Source organism: Tauraco erythrolophus, chromosome W (genome assembly GCF_009769465.1).
Source record: "Tauraco erythrolophus isolate bTauEry1 chromosome W, bTauEry1.pri, whole genome shotgun sequence".
Taxonomy (NCBI): domain Eukaryota; kingdom Metazoa; phylum Chordata; class Aves; order Musophagiformes; family Musophagidae; genus Tauraco; species Tauraco erythrolophus.
The window spans coordinates 3,585,361-3,602,713 of NC_141497.1; the positions used below are offsets into that span (position 1 = coordinate 3,585,361).

Sequence of the window (17,353 nt, forward strand, 5' to 3'; positions counted from 1 at the left end):
GAAAGCAGGTATTCTTTATTGCAGCGCTGGGTGCACGGGGGATTTCTCCTCCTAGCGTGCACACCGGCTTCTGGACAGAAATTAGTTATACACTATAATCATGCATAATTCATAACATATTTACATATTCTTAAACAATTGGTTAATTTTCTCTCGCTTTTCATGTAAATTACTTCGCATGCTCAGTTTTCCTCCTCCGCCCCTTTCTTTTGGGTCTGGGGTATATTTAGGGTAGGTGGTCCGTGAGTCGGTGGTCGCGATCTCCCCCTGCCGGAATTACCTTTTCCCCCAAGTCACTGCATGTTCACAGTTTAGAAAAACATGATAACAAAGTTTATGCAGTTTCTGCAGTTTCTGGGATGTTCCCTCCAAGGGCAGACAGTTCTTGATAAAGAGTCTCTGTTTTAATCACTGCTGACAGCTTCAAGGATGGACGTCTTGTTAGTTTCTTTAGGTATGTGTAAATCACCTACTGCCGACTAAACCCTTCATGAAACTTCTACACAAAACTTTAACCCCTTTATTGTTGGGTAACAATTCCCCCCTTTTCTTTATCCTTGCGAATTCTTTCGCAAAATTTCATATTGTTCATGTTTAAGAATTGTGAGTAGTACCCAAACTCTCCTAGTCAACTTGGTTAATTGGTACCAGAACATAAAGTTTACAATTGTTAGTATTGTTACTGCTACTAATACTGCAAGTAAAGGATGTATTAATAAGTTCAGCACTCTAATTGCTGATGGTGAATACCCTATAAAAATATTCCACCAATGATGTTCTCCATCTTTCTTCACTCGTTCCAGGACGTGGTGTATTTCTTCAGCGTCGTGATGGACAGTTATCAGAGTTTTTTGTCCATCTTCTCGGGCTTGCTTCAGCAGTCGTCTTAAGTCTTCATGTTGCACCAGTCTTTTCAGCAACACTGAGTTCATTCCAATAGGGGTAGGCCGCCGGTCATGATACAATGTATAGTTAGATTTTAGTAATTGATAAGATGTGATGGGAGCTAAATAAGTAAAATCGCATCCTGTGATAGTTACAAAATTACAGATACAAAGGTTAGAGTGATCAGTCATATTTCTAGTAATGTTATCTACCAAAATGGAATTACAGGAAGTTCTTATGCAAACACAGCCATTACCTATATATACAAGTACAGTTTTAGGTTTTTCGTCAGGATGTATCTCAAAGTGACAAACATTCTGTTCAGTGTCAAGACAGATGTCTTGAGCTCTCATGGTATTGCTTTCACAAATGAATCCTTGTTGCCCTTGCACAATGCATGTGCTAATGTCAATTGTTTGCCATTTATTCTCACTCTTTCGTGCCCACACTCTGTGTTCCAAGGGATACAGTGTAGTCCCATTGTGATTTAATCCTAATGCGATGATTGGATATATTGTGTATACCGAAGCATTGTGTATAGTTAACACAAAGGCTGTGACCATATCATTTTTGGGATCATAAGTAAAATTAACTAACCGCCACCAAGATTGGAATCTTTTTTCAAAATTATTTGCCTTATCCCATATCACTTTCCGAATCTCATTGGGTAAAGTGCCTTCTTCACCTTCCTTTATAATCATAGCTGTTGTGGATTGAATCCACGATTGAGCTTGGATGCAGCTGAGAGCTAAAGAGATATTGTTTTGGGCTGCACCAAATGCATCTATAATGGACTGATGGTCTTTTTCATTTATGTTCTTCCACCGAGGTAATGTACGTGATAAAAGCCACTGTTCACTTCCCAGAGCCAAAAGGGAAGATCGTAAAGGATGTTCCAACTCGTTTAGGTCACTAGTTATTGTAACTAATTTATTCATTAGGACCTCAGAGTCTATATTATTTAGAACTCCCATTCCTGTTCCCAGGATACCGGTAACATCCCTCTTCATTCGTTTTTCGGGGAAGATATTTCGTCTATGTAACCACATTGTCCACGCCATGTAAGAGGTTTTCAGAAATGGTGAACAGGCTGGCTGGATACTGGAGATGTTACTTTGCATTGACAATTCAAGTCGTCTGAGGGATCGTGACGGGTTAAACAATATCTGCTGTTGTCCTGTATTCTGAATTACGTAAGGTCCAATTTCAAAAAATAGAGTATTTGGCATAGGTGGCGTTGTGCTAGATGGACTTGTTATCATGTTAGGGCTGGGAGTGATTGTTGTCACTGGTTCAATAATGCCCATTTTGAATTTAAATGTGAGTGCCATGTCACCTTTCTGAGTATTCCAGAGGCAGATTATAAAGACAGGCTGGGTTAATGTAAAATTGCTCCAGCATTCTAGTTTTTCATTTTCGAGGGCACAAAGATTCTTTGTGAGCACAGAATTATTAGTTCCTTCTACAGTAATTTGAGTTGCTTTCTCATGGATGGTTCCATTGATCATTCGGCAACCTATTTGGATCCCTTCTCCGATTGTTCCCATCAAGAGGGGAGCCTCACTGTCCTTGTCCCAGCCCCACTCATGTTCTGAGTATATTTGCATTCCATGCATAACCACAGTAGCTAAATTTAAGTTCAAAGATGGTCCCATACTTCCTGTGGACTTAAGGTAGGCGTGAGACCATGGCCAACTTGGAGTGGAAGTGTTTACCATTTCAATCATACTTATCAGAATTGTGACAATTAACATCGGGTCAGTCTTATTGTTGTTGGTCCTGTGGCTTCTGCTGTCCATTGTTCCTCAGGTGCTTTCTTCACCCAGGAGTAATGAATCCAAGCAGGTCGTTCTCTGATCTTGATCGCCGTGTAGGTTGTCAGCAATATCTGGAACGGTCCATTCCACTTCTCCTCAAGGGGGTGACCTGAAATAGTTTTAACATAAACCCAATCTCCAGGTTTGAATGTATGCACTGGAGAATCTAATCCCTGTGCCCTGGTGGACATTACTACTTTGTTTACTTCTTCCAATTGTTTTCCTAATGCTATCAGATATTGTTGTAAGCCCATTTCTCCAACTTGACTGAGATCTTGCCCTTGATACCTAGTTTGAAATGGTTTCCCATATAAGATTTCGAAGGGACTCAATTTTTCCTTAGTTCTTGGTTTAGTTCGAAGCCTTAATAAGGCAATTGGAAGGACCTGATCCCATCTCAAGTTGGTTTCTTGACAAATTTTGCTTAATTGTGTTTTTATTAAGTGATTCATTTTCTCCACCTGCCCGCTTGCTTGGGGGCGATAAGGTGTATGCAACTTCCAGTCAATTTCTAAAAATTTACTAACAGATTGCACTACTTGTGATACAAAATGCGGCCCCCTGTCTGAAGAAATTACTTCAGGGACTCCAAACCGAGGGATGATTTCCCTTAGCAAAACTTTAGTCACTTCTCGGGCTTTGTTAGTTCGACAGGGAAATGCTTCAGGCCATCCGGAATAGGTATCTGTTAATGCTAACAGATATCTATACCCACCTTTTCTAGGCAATTCCGAGAAGTCTATTTGCCAATTCTGACCTGGAACACATCCTTTGCCAATGTTTCCCAACTTTACCCGGTTGTCTGCCTTTGAGTTATTCTTTAAACAGGTTTCACATCTACTAACCACATTTTTTACAGTTTGAAATAAACTTCGTGCTATTATTTGCTTAGAGAGAGAATTGTATAAAGCTTCTGTTCCCCAATGAGTTTTGCCATGTTCAGTTTTTATCAACATCCATAGTATTCTAAAGGGAACTATTATTCGATTGTCCTCTACTGTTGCCCATCCTGATGGATTAACCTTAGCTTTTAAATCTTTGATAAGCTTTTTATCTTTTTCATCATATTCTACCTTTTCAGGTAGTGATAAGGATTTTTCTGGGATCAAACTTAATACCTCACCTTGTTCCGCTGCTTGCCTCGCTTTATGATCAGCCAATTCATTACCCACCTCCTTGTCAGTGTTACCTTTTTGATGACCTTTACAATGCATGATGGCCACAGCTGTTGGAAGCTGAACTGCTTCTAAAAGTCGCAGTATCATATCGGCATGTTTAATACCTTTTCCTTGTGTAGTTAAAAGTCCTCGTTCTTTCCAGATCGCTCCATGAGCATGTACTACACCAAAGGCATACCTTGAATCTGTCCATATATTTACTCGCAGCCCTTCAGCGAGCTCCAGCGCTCTCACCAAGGCAATTATTTCTGCCCTCTGTGCAGACGTACCTTTTGGGAGAGATCTTGCTTCTATTACCTGATCAGTTGTTGTCACCACATACCCGGCCATTTTGGACTCCATTCTTCACAAAGCTGCTCCCATCTGTGTACCAGGTATGATCGGCCTCTTCCAGTGGTTCTTCTTTCAGGTCCGGTCTACTTGCATAGACAGTTTCAATTGTCTCTGTGCAGTCATGTACGATGGGGTCAGTTTCCTGTTTATCACTCAGGAAAGACGCAGGGTTAACGATTGTAGATGTAACGATTTCCACATCGTCCTGCTCCATCAGGATCGCCTGATATTTTAAGAATCTTGATGGTGATAACCAATGTCCACCTTTCTGTTCTAAGACAGAAATTACTGCGTGGGAAGTATAAACGATCATTTTCTGCCCCAGGGTAAACTTGCGAGCCTCTTGAATGATTATGACGACAGCTGCCACTGCCCGGAGGCATCCTGGCCATCCTTTGCTGACTTCGTCCAATTGTTTGGAAAAATATGCTACTGCTCGCTTGTAGGGTCCCAGCTTTTGGGCTAAAATTCTCAGGGCCACTCCTTGTTTTTCATATGCAAACAGCCAAAAAAGTTTGGTCACATCTGGCAAGCCCAAAGCAGGGGCTCTCATCAGTTCTAATTTTAATTCTTTGAAGGCTCTTTTGGCCTCATCAGTCCAAATTAATTGTTTCTGATTGTCTTTCAGTAGTTCATATAAAGGTTTAACTAACAGTCCATAATCATGAATCCATAAACGACACCAACCTGTCATTCCCAGAAAAGTTCGAAGTTCCTTTACTGTAGTTGGTTCTGGAGTCTTGCAGATGGCCTCCTTCCTTTCATTTCCGAGCTGTCGTTGTCCTTTGGAAATCAGGTATCCCAAGTAGATCACTTCCTGCTGCAGGATTTGGGCTTTCTGTAATGACACTCGATAACCACTTAATCCAAGAAAGTTCAATAAATTCACAGTCCATTCTTTACACTCCTCTCTTTTCTGTAGCTATCAAAATATCATCCACATATTGTAAAAGAATGCCATTACCTGGAGGCCTTTCCCAAAGTTCCAATTCCCTTGCTAATTGGTTCCCAAAAATTGTAGGGCTGTTTTTAAATCCTTGAGGTAACACTGTCCAAGCGAGTTGAGTTTTACGTCCCGAATCGGGGTTTTCCCATTCAAAAGCAAATAAATTATGGCTTTCAGGGGCCAAGGTGAGGCAAAAGAATGCATCCTTTAAATCCAGAACTGTGAACCATTCATATGTTTCTTTCAGGCTGGTTAACAAAGTGTACGGTTTTGCTACTACTGGATACAGATCCTCCACAATTCTGTTTATTGCTCTTAAATCTTGTACTATTCTGTATTTCCCATCTGGTTTCTTTACTGGTAAAATTGGGGTATTATATTCTGATTCACATTCAACCAGTAACCCAAACTTTTGGAATTTTTCTATTGTTTCTTTTATGCCCTTTCGGTCTTCCAACCTTAAAGGATATTGTTTTATTCTAACTGCACCAGAACCAGGTTTTACTTCCACCTTTATCGGTGCAGTGTTCTTTGCTTTACCTGGAATCTCAGAAGCCCATACCCCTGGATACACTTGATCTAAAATTTCTTCAATCTCTGAGGTACCCTTAGTTTGTTTTTCAATTTGGATCATAGCCAAACTTAAAACTTCAATTAATCAATCATCTTTTACTTTGAATTCTACCTTACCCTTTTCAAAAATTATTTGTGCTTCCAATTGCTCTAATAGGTCCCGTCCAAGTAAAGGTTTCGGAGATTCTGGTAAATAAAGGAATTGGTGAATCCCTACTTGTTTTCCAATCTGAAATTTAATTGGCTGTAGAAAAAAAGCCTTTTTCTGCTGGCCAGTGGCTCCTATTACAGTTACAAAATCATGATCTACAGGTATTAGTTCTTGATTCAATACAGAATATGATGCACCCGTTATCTATTAAAAATTCTACCTCCTCATTCTGGTTCCCTAGCTTTAATTTAACCAGTGGATCCGCCAGGGTAGATTCCCCAGGTCCCCGTCATTTAGCTTCAGCAACCACCTCAGGCTTTAATTTAGGGCATTCCTTTTTCCAATGCCCTTGTTTTCCACAGTAGGCACACTGATTTGATCGTAATGTTGTTTGGAAACTCCCTCGAGATCCCCGGCAAGGCCCTCCTCTGCCTCTGCCTCTACTTCCAGGGTGTCCTTGGGGTCCTGCACTTTGTTGTTGTAATGCCGAGATTGTTGCTGTGGCTAATGCTCTACTTAATTTTCTCCTTTCATTGCTTTCTCTGTTCCTGTACACCCTCCATGCTTCTTCAATTAATTTTTCTAAATTCCGCACTTCAGGCTCTTTTAGTTTTTGGAGTTTTCTTCTAATATCGTCTGATGACTGGCCCAAAAACAACGATACCAATTGTTGCTGCCCTATTTCAGATGAGGGGTCTAAAGTAGTATATTTACGCATTGCCAATCGTAATCTGTCTAAGAATTCCGTGGGGGTTTCGGTTTGCCCTTGCTTTACAGCATAAAGTGCTGACCAATTTACAGCCTTTGGGATCGCGTTTTCTAGTCCAAATTTTATCCAATTTTGATATTGCCTTAATGTGCACTGGTCTGTATTATCATTCGGATCCCAGTGTGGGTCAATCAGGGGAACATACTGATTGACTCCCCCTGCCAGCGTTCCGGCTGTAATTTGAGCCTGCACTTGAGTTCGGGCTGTTTTTAGAATTAACTGTTTCTCAGTTTCAGTCATTGCATCTAACAGTATGTCTATATCTTTCCAGTCTGGGTTTTGATTTTTAACTATGAATTCAAATCTTTTGGTAATTCTTAATGGATCATCTCTGTAATTTTTAACCTCTTCCCTCCAGGTGTCCAAATCTCCCATATAAAAAGGGACCTTAATTGTCATCGGTCCTGCCGGCCCCATAGCTTCTCTAAGTGGTGCCTGGAGAATTGGTCCTGTTTTACTACGCGTTCGGGCAGTAATCGGGGTTGATTCCCCCACTGCTGCAGGGGGTGATGTTGGTGGTGTTGATGCAGGGGGTGATGTTGGTGTTGATCCCCCCCACTGCTCCCCCTCCTGAGTTACTGTTCCCATTGTTCCCATCAGGAAACCCCATGGGTAATGCAGGAGGTGGTGATATATAATCTTCAATCCTTTCCTCACTTTCCCGATCTTTTGCTTTCAAACACCTTTCTCCAATACTACATGCTGAACAACATCGTTTCAGCTTTCCTTGTTCCTTCTTTTTATCTTTCTCTAGTGCCAAAACAAAGGGGTCTTTAGGGACTAAATTTATACCACATTCCTTTTGCCACTCAGGATGATCTCTTAAAGTGAAAAACATATCAGCATATAACACCTCATCCCATTTTTTATTTCTTCTGAGAAACAGCATCAATTGCAATAGAGTATTATAATTCAAAGTTCCATTATTTGGCCATTTTTCCCCTTCTTCCAATTTATATAACGGCCACCACTGGTTACAGTATTTAACTAAAGTTTTCTTATTTACATTTCCTCCCGGGGGACCCCCAATATCTTTCCAATGTGCTAAGACACATCCTAATGGACTCTTTTTTAAAATTTCCCTGCTCTGTTGGTTACCCATTATTTGCTGGATTATTATTATCCCAATCCTGTTGTTACCAAACAAACAACTGGAATTAAAATTAAAATAACACGTTCACTCTTATTTTCTATTGCTTCGTCTATCTCTGGCTGTTTCCCTTGCGGGAGGACAGAACCACGGATCAAGACTCCGCACTCGCTTTGTACTAAAAGTACGTTTCAGTCACACACACACAGAACAAAAACAAGTCTTACAATTGCAACCACAAAAAAAATCCAACCATACAATTAATACAACTCTTAGAATTACACAAACACATAGAATTCAATACAGAATTAATATTTCAGCTTCCAGATGGTTTCCGGTGGGACTGGAACCCACAATTGTAGTCACTTAAGTGTGTGGGTTTTTTTTGTTGTTCTTAAGGCGCCTTTGGTGGGACTGGAACCCACAATCGTAACCAAAGTATACCTTTAAGGCACTGGCTGCCCGGTATACGTTGTCCTGCGCAAGTCTCAGCTTACGGCTTATGGAGAGCTACCCCGAGTGGGACTGGAACCCACAACTGTAATTGCTCCCACAACTATAACCAAAGTATACCTTTGAGGCGCTAGCTGCCCGGTATACGCTATCTTGCGTACGGCTTACAGAGAGCTACCTTAATGGACTGGTCCCCAAACCAAAAGAATCAAAAGAATACCTTAATACCTTCTCTAAGATGGAAGATGGTCCTTGTCTGTTCCCGCAGCGATCCGATTGAAGCGAGGAGTCCCTCCGGGGAAATCCCCGGGGGCGCCCAAGGGAGTCCTGTTCTCAGCGGGTCCTGCAGCCGAACAGAGAGAGTCCCATCTGGGTCGCCAAATCTGATACCTGAAAAGGAAACTGAACTTTCCAAGACTTGTTTTAAAGTTTTAGAAAGCAGGTATTCTTTATTGCAGCGCTGGGTGCACGGGGGATTTCTCCTCCTAGCGTGCACACCGGCTTCTGGACAGAAAATTAGTTATACACTATAATCATGCATAATTCATAACATATTTACATATTCTTAAACAATTGGTTAATTTTCTCTCGCTTTTCATGTAAATTACTTCGCATGCTCAGTTCTCTTCCTCTGCCCCTTTCTTTTGGGTCTGGGATGTAATTAGGGTAGGTGGTCCGTGAGTCGGTGGTCGCGATCTCCCCCTGCCGGAATTACCTTTTCCCCCAAGTCACTGCATGTTCACAGTTTAGAAAAACATGATAACAAAGTTTATGCAGTTTCTGCAGTTTCTGGGATGTTCCCTCCAAGGGCAGACAGTTCTTGATAAAGAGTCTTTGTTTTAATCACTGCTGACAGCTTCAAGGATGGATGTCTTGTTAGTTTCTTTAGGTATGTGTAAATCACCTACTGCCGACTAAACCCTTCATGAAACTGCTACACAAAACTTTAACCCCTTTATTGTTGGGTAACAGTTGCCCAGAGAAGTTGTGGCTGCCCAATCCTTGGAAGTGTTCAAGGCCAGGCTGGATGAGACTTTGAGCAACCTGGTGTAGTGGAGGGTGTCCCTGCCCATGACTGGAGGGTTGGAACTAGATGGTCTTTGAGGTCCCTTCCAACCCTAACCATTCTATGTTTCTATGAATCTGTGATTTAACACCTGAAATCTTTACATGTAAGAAACCACTGTTCTCAACTAGGAACTGAATAGGTATTATTGATTTTTCTCCAGAAGTCTTTCAAACAGTTTTTGTATCAGTTGTCTGTAAGCATCATAAAAAGAAACTCCTTGATTAGGAGAAACTGGCAATGCACGTATTCCCATTTCAATTTAAATGTTTAACAGATTCCAATCTAAGACAGATTTTCAAATCAGCGACAATTAATTTGCTCAGGTGTTCATAGCGTGCTACCAGTATATCATAATGCTCTGAGAAGTCAGTTGATACAAGAAATATATCTATATGTGCCCAACTGGTCAGCAACAGCATGTTTTGGTTGTTACTGTTGTTAACTGTTCTATGTTGATAATGTTTAGTAAGTTGGGGAACTGCAGTTTTTTTGGAGATTGCTCATGTATGTTTTAAATTGCTCTCAAGAGGTTGTGGATTTTGGTCAGAAATCTTGTGTTTTGAAAAAAAAAAAAAGCATCAAGCTCTGTCTCTTCTGGGTTTCTGCACATACGTGCTTGTTGCTGTGCAGTGAGCAAGAATTCCAAACCTTGGAATCTTTCAGATCATCAAGAATACTTACATGTGGGAAAGGAAGAGAAAGTTTTGATTTTTTTTTTTTTTTTTAAATGGTAAATAACTTCATATTTGTTTGTATGTGAGATTTAAAATATAATTGAATTATTGCATTTTACAACTTATTCCTTGTCTCAAAATTGATTGTCTAACTGACTGGATTGTTGTTCTGGAAGTTCAGTAGGTTATATACATGTTCCTCTGTCAAAGTTTCAGGCTACTACTTTGTTTCATATTTCATAAGAAAATTCTTTTTGTTTGAAAAGTGTTACTGTGAAGGAGAAATGAAAACATCTGCCTCAGCAATAAGTGGTTATAGTCATGGTAACTTGAGAGAAGGGTGAATTTGTCATCTTCCTTATTTTCCTCTTCTGCCCCCGAATAAAAGTATTACAAAGCAGGAAAGATTCCTTCAAGGTTTTGGATTTTTATGAAAGACAATTGCAATATTTGCTCAAATCCAGGATGCTTGTAAATCTAAGTTGACACTACATATTGAGTATTGATTTAGGGTGGAAAATTAAAATAGTGTGTATCTTAACTTTAATAGTAGAAGGATGAGGAAGACTGGGGGAAGGAGGACTTCCAGGGGAGTCACTGCTATGATATGTTGTGTGTGACTGCTGTTCCAAGGCAATTGTGACAAGTAAAAATGTGGATTTGAGTGCAGGAATATATAATGAAGCTTTACGTAGGGAAGAGTTTATCCAAAAGAAATCAGAATGTATTGAGAGGAACTTCTTTAAAAGTAATTATAAACAGTAGAACACAATACGTTTCATTGGAAAACACAGTCAAATAACATGCAAACTCAAGCGTCACTATGCAAAGAACTTTAAAAAAAATCCCCAAACAAAAAAAACACCGAAAAAACACAAAAAAACCCCAAAAACTAGACAAGACAAGACTCCATTTTATTTAATGTGAACAAATGTGATTGTTCAGTAAGCATTCAGTTAATTTTTTAATGTTTTCATTACAAATATATTTGATTTTGCTGTTCTGTAAATCTCTGGTATTTAGATAGTGTTAGGTGGGTGGTTGTTATGTCACTGTGTTCTGACTATTACTAAAGAATGTTAAAGGCAGAGGGGAACAGCAGAAAGTATAGAAAGGAAGGAATCGTCTTTTGTAAGCCTTGAGACCTTAGGTTTTACTTGTTTCTGTTCCCTGCAACATTCTTTCACAGTGTTCTTGAATTATTTTTTTTAAATATACTTCTGTGTTTTTGCATGTAGTTTTTGAGGAGCCATTAAAATGGAGTCGTTTTCAGCTAAAGTAAAAAGTCCTGTGCTTTGTATCTTTAGAATGCATATTCATCTGTCTTCAAATATCTTCAAAATTTTGATTATGCTTTTGATTGCTTTCTTTGACAGGGCTACAATAGAGGAGGCATATTCAAGGTCAATGACAAAACTAGCCAAATCAGTGAGCAATTACACACAACTTGGGTAAGTAAGTGTGTATAAGAGAAAAATAATTAACTGCATACATGTTAAGAATCAAGTTTAATTCTGAATATTTTATCGATGATGTTGAAGGTAATGTAACTTTGCCACCTTTAAAAATGATTGTTAGTTCTTCAGTTATGCAGCTATACAAAATATCATGCAGCTATGACAAAACCAAGACAGTATGGTTCTGTATTCACAGTTTCAAACAAAACCCAAACCAACACCATGGAGGAATTCTCTGTTCTTCTGTGTTTAAGGCTGAGTTCTTTTCAGACATGATAAAGAATGTGACTTTCTGTTCTGTGCTCCCAAGCCTATGGTAATTATTTTGAAGAAAGAACATATGGCCTGCAAATGTGGTAGTGAATTTATTTATTTATATTATTTCTACTTTCTCAAGTGTTATCTCTGTCCTCAGACATGTTAAGAATGAGACTTTTAAATAGATTTATTCCATATTTTAATTAAAATTTTATACACATAATATGTTTTTTAAAAATGGAGTGATTAATGGATGTTGTCTTCATTAGAAAGATTATGCCAACAGCTCAGACTTCTGTCCTGGGTTTGGCTGGGATAGAGTTAACTTTTCACAGGAAAACTAGGAGGAGTCACAAGTGTGGGCAGCTGAGGGAATTAGTCAGAGGGCTATTCTATACCATATGCCTCATGCCCAGAGACTATATATTGAGGGAGCTCACCAAGGGAGGGGCTTTTTTGCATCTTTGCCGATTGTGAGTGGGCTGGGCTTCCAGGTTCTTTGTGATGAGCAGTTGTACCACTCGTTTTGTACTTGCTCTTTTCATTAATACTATTGTTGTTATTACTCTTTTCTCGTTTTATTGCACTGTTCTATTAAACTGTCCTTATCTCAACCCATGAGTTTTACGCGAAAAGCGTAAAACTCATGGGTATTTTGTTTTTCTCCTCCCATCCCACCGAGGGGGAGGAGTGAGCAAACAGCAGTGTGGTTGCTGAGCTACCGACTGGGCTAAACCATGACAAATTCTTAGATGAGGCTAAAGATTATTTTTATTTGTAGTAATCACAGCTAGAAATGTGGAGAGCTTTCATCAGTTGATGGTGCTCTTCAAAGGTTCTGTATCTGCATGTTAGTTTGAACATCAGTGCTTTAAAGGCTATGCATGGTATTGATTTTTCAGCAGCATTGACCTGGAAACTGAGGTAGGAGTGTATCTTTAGAATAGCTGGAGAAGTCCATTCAGTATAGAAATCTGAAGAATGGCCTGTCCCCCACCTTTCTTTACCATATGGTTAATCTTGTGACTGTAATGATGTAAGACAACTGGGAAATTAACTAGCCAAGTAATTTTTTGTTTCTTTTCACTATTCAAGTATGCACATAAAATTTTTGCTGCATTTTACTCATTAGAGTCAATACAGGTAAAACGTAAACCACTGAAAAGTTAGGTAGGATTCCAAGTACATTTGAAATGTTTAATAAGATTGTAATTTATAGCAGTTGTTGGGGGTTTTTTTTGTTCGCTTCAGTTTTAGGAACAGAGCTGAAATTCTGTAAACGTATCAGTTATACTTTAGCACTATTTAAAAAAAATGTAGCTAACCGAAAGGAAAAAATCCAGATGAGCATTAAATTTATATTTTTTTCCTCAATCTAGGACATTTGCACCAGTTTGGGATGTTTTCAAAACCTCAACAGAAAAACTAGCAAGCTGTCACTTGGACCTTGTGCGGAGATTACAAGAGCTAATAAAAGAAGTTCACAAGTATGGAGATGAACAAATTAAAACTTATAAAAAGGTTATTAATTTTTTTCTTATGCATGTCCAATGACTTGTTAAAATTAAAATGGTTTGATTTTGACAACTACGTGATATTTGGCAGACTAAAGAAGATGTGTCAGGAACATTGGAAGCAGTGCAAACTATTCAAAGTATCACTCACGCCTTACAGAAATCAAAGGAAAACTACAATGCAAAGTGTGTCGAACAAGAACGTTTGAAAAAGGAAGGAGCAACACAGAGAGAAGTCGATAAGGTAGTTCTGCAACATCTTACTTAAATTCATTGCATTGTCAATCTGTAACACATTCATCTGGTATTGCTGAGTGAAATGCTCAAACAAGGCTAAAACTAGTTGTGGCTATTTCATTATGTGCATGATACTTTGAATGCCTAGTTTTGTTTTGTTTATGTTTTCTTATCTGTTCTAACTGCACTGCAGTTCTAATTCTTTATTTTTTAATTACCTGCATCATATGATCATTTTGTACAGTGGCTTTACAGAAATTGCATATAATAATTTCAGCTTCTGTTATGTTTTGGATGCATTTTAAAGTAAATATGCAAACACTCAATGTCTTTGTTATTGAATTAAGGAGTAGGAAATTTGTGTTGTCCCCTCAAGTGAGACCAAAGTAGCGAATTATAGGAGTATTTGAAGTCTATTCCATTGAGAAGAAAAACAAATAACTGAACTGAAACTAATGTTAACTTGGTTCCAATAACATGGACCAAAACCCCAAGGGATGAGTAACTTGATGTTACATTTAGTACTGTCCTTGGGTCATAGGAAAGTTTGATCCATTCACAGAATCACAGCATGATTAAGGTTGGAAGGGACCTCTGGAGGTCATCTTGTCCAGCCCCCCTGCTCAAGCAGGATCATCTAGAGCTGGTCATCCTGGACTATGACCAGATGGCTTTTGAAGGTCTCCAAGGATGGAGACTCCACAGTCTCCCTGGACAACCTGTTCCAGTGCTCAGTCACCCTCACAGTAAAAAAGTGTTTCCTGATGTTCAGAGGGAACCTCCTGTGTTTCAGTCTGTGCCCACTGCCTCTGGTCCTGTCACTGGGCACCACTAGAAAGAGTCTATCTCTGTCTTCTTTGCACCCTCCCTTCAGGTATTTACATTTATTGACAAGATCCCTCCTGAGTCTTCTCTTCGACAGGCTGAACAGTCCCAGCATTCTCAGCCTTTTCTCATGGGAGAGAGGCTCCAGACCCTTCATCATCATAGTGGCCTGTCACTAGACTCTCTCTAGTATGTCCATGTCTCTCTTTAAACCTCCTTTTTCTATTAACACACTTAAAGAAAACATCAGACCGATACTTGTTGAAGAGGGTCATCTGACTAATAGGGATGAAGGAAAAGCAGAGGCATTCAAGAAAATTTTTGCCTCAGTCTTTAATAATACTGACAGACTTTGGGCTGCCCAATCCCCTGAGTCAGAGGACCACAAGTGTGGGAACAGTGATATTCCATTTGCGGACACTGAAATTGTAGAGGATCAACTGAATGTTCATAAGTCCGTGGGGCCAGATGGGATTCATCCCAGAGTACTGAAAGAGCTAGCAGATGTTACAGCAGGACTCCTCTTGATCATCTACCAAAGGTCTTGGAAGTCTGGGGAGGTTCCTGCTGATTGGCAGCTAGCCAATGTTATTCTGATCCGCAGAAAGGGTGTGAGGGAAGACCCAGGGAACTACAGACTTGTTAGTCTAACCTCAGTTCCGTGAGAAATTATGGAGAAGATCATTTAAAGAATAATGCAATCATCAGGCACAGTCAACATGAGTTCACAAAGGAAAGTCCTGTCTAACTGGTTTGATCTCCTTCTATGATAAGGTCACCTGCCTAGTGGATGAAGGGAAGGCAGCAGATGTAGTTTTTCTGGATTTTAGGAAGGCTTTTGATACTGTCCCTCACAGCATCCTTCTGGACAAGTTGTCCAACTGTGAGATGAGCAGGTTCACAGTGTGCTGGGTGAAGAACTGGCTGAAGGGTAGAGCTCAAAGGGTTATAGTGAATGGGGCTACATCTGGCTGGCGACTGGTCACTAGTGGTGTTCCTCAGGGCTCAATTCTAGGGCCAATTCTGTTCAATATTTTTATCAATGATCTGGATATAGGAGTTGAATGCACCATTAGCAAGTTTGCTGATGATACCAAACTGGGAGGTGCTGTTGACTCTCTTGAGGGACAAGAGGCCTTGCAGAGAGATCTGGATAGATTGGAACATTGGGCAATCATTAATGGCATGAAATGTAACAAGAACAAATGCCAGATTCTGCACATGGGATGGAGTAACGCCGGGCACAAGTATAGACTGGGAGAGGAGTGGCTGGAAAGCAGCCCTGCAGAAAGGGATCCGGGAGGCTGGTTGGTAGCAGGCTCAATAGGAGTCAGCAGTGTGCCCTGGCAGCCCAGAGGGCAAACCGCATCCTGGGGTGCAACACAGCATGACCAGCCAGTCAAAAGTGGTGATGATCCCGCTGTATTCAGTGTTTGGTGCGGCCTCACCTTGAGTACTGTGTGCAGTTCTGGGCCCCATCATTTAAGAAGGATGGGAAGGTCCTTGAATGTGTCCAGAGGAGAGGAACAAAGCTGGTGACAGGGCTGGAAGGCATGTCCTGTGAGGAGTGACTGAAGACTCTGAGTTTGTCTAGTTTGGAGAAAAGGAGGCTGAGGGGTGACCTCATTGCTCTCTACAGCTTCCTGAGGAGGGGAAGTGGAGAGGGAGGTGCTGATCTCTTCTCCCTGGGATCCAGTGACAGGATGTGTGGGAATGGTTCAGGGCTACATCAGGGGAGGTTCAGACTTGACATTAGGAAACGTTTCTTTACCGAGAAGGTGGTCAAACACTGGAACAGGCTTCCTAGAGAGGTGGTTGATGCTCCATGCCTGTCAGTATTTAAGAGGCATTTGGACAATGCCCTTAATAACAAGCTTTAACTTTGGTCAGCCCTGAAGTGGTCAGACAGTTGGACCAGATGATCATTGTAGGTCCCTTCCAACAGAAATAGTCTATTCTATTCTATTGTCTTGTATTGGGGAGCCCAGAACTGGCCACAGTACTCCAGGCGTGGCCTCACCAGTGCTGAGTAGAAGGGAAAGATCACCTCTTTTGACCTAGTGGCAACAATGTAACTTTTTCTGTTTTTCAGGAAACAATGTAGTAGAGAAAAGAGATTGTTTCCCTGTCTGTAATGATGTCTTCTCTTTTTAAGTCTTGATACCTCTGCCTATTTCCATTTCAGTTATTAGATCTGTGTAGGGCTCTGTTCTTACTAGAATGGTCTTAGTGCCTTTTGTATTGTTGTCTTGGTGGAGCAGATAGAGTTGGTTATTGTCTTGTCACTGACAGAAGTGATCCGGTTGACCATGCTCTGATATTTTTTTAATATAAATTTAGCTTACATGAGCAAGATCTGCTTAAGCTTTCTCTGTGTTGCGGTTTAACCTAGCAGGCAGCTAAACACCACACAGCCGTTCACTTGCTCCCTCTCAGTGGGATATGGGAGAGGATGAGAGGAAAAAAAGTAAAAGATAAAGATACTTTAATAGGAGGTAAAAGGAAGGGAATAATAACAACAATAATAATAGAATATACAGAACAAGATGCACAATGCGATTGCTCACCACCTGCTGACCGATGCCCAGCCAGTCCCTGAGTAGTGGCTGCTGCCCCCTGCCAACTGTCTCCCAGTGTTACTGTTCAGCATGATGTCATATGGTCTGGAATATCCCTTTGGTCAGCTGGGGTCAGCTGTCCTAGCTGTGTCCCCTCCCAACTTCTTGTGCACCCCCAGCCTCCTCGCTGGTGGAGTGGTGTGAGGAGCAGAAAAGGCCTTGACATGCCCGTGTTGTCAACATTATTCTCATCCTAGATCCAAAACACAGCACTGTACTAGCTACTAGAAAGAAAACTAACTCTATCCCAAGTGAAACCAGGACAATCTGTAACTGGAAAAATGCAACTGTAGCTTTGATTTCTCTTCCTTTGAAGTCCTGATTGATGTTTCTGCAGGTGAACGAGTGCTAACACAGTACTGTTGTGATTTTCAGTTACTTGTCTCTTGGAAATCACAGAATATAACTCTGACTTTCCAGAGGCTATCTTTATATTAATTCATTTATTCATAGGTATGTCAGTGATAAAAGGAGGAATAGGTAAAATGTGGACCCTCTCCGGAAGG

At 40.4% G+C, this 17,353-nt stretch overlaps 2 protein-coding genes across 5 annotated transcripts in view; one reads left to right on the forward strand and one right to left on the reverse strand.

Annotated features, from left to right (window-relative positions):
• LOC104379675 (F-BAR domain only protein 2-like) overlaps positions 1–17,353 on the forward strand; it is a 140,645-nt gene that overhangs the window by 17,698 nt on the left and 105,594 nt on the right. For all 4 annotated transcript variants that reach the window (XM_086630249.1, XM_086630251.1, XM_086630252.1 and 1 more), the window contains exons 3-5: positions 11,315–11,389; positions 13,033–13,174; positions 13,259–13,411. In XM_086630249.1, the coding sequence (XP_086486375.1) occupies positions 11,315–11,389; positions 13,033–13,174; positions 13,259–13,411 (370 nt within the window). The remainder of the gene's footprint in view (positions 1–11,314; positions 11,390–13,032; positions 13,175–13,258; positions 13,412–17,353) is intronic.
• Positions 552–2,216, reverse strand: LOC147526179 (uncharacterized). Its single transcript, XM_086630264.1, has one exon. It carries the CDS (start codon positions 2,214–2,216, stop codon positions 552–554), a length of 1,665 nt encoding a protein of 554 aa, XP_086486390.1.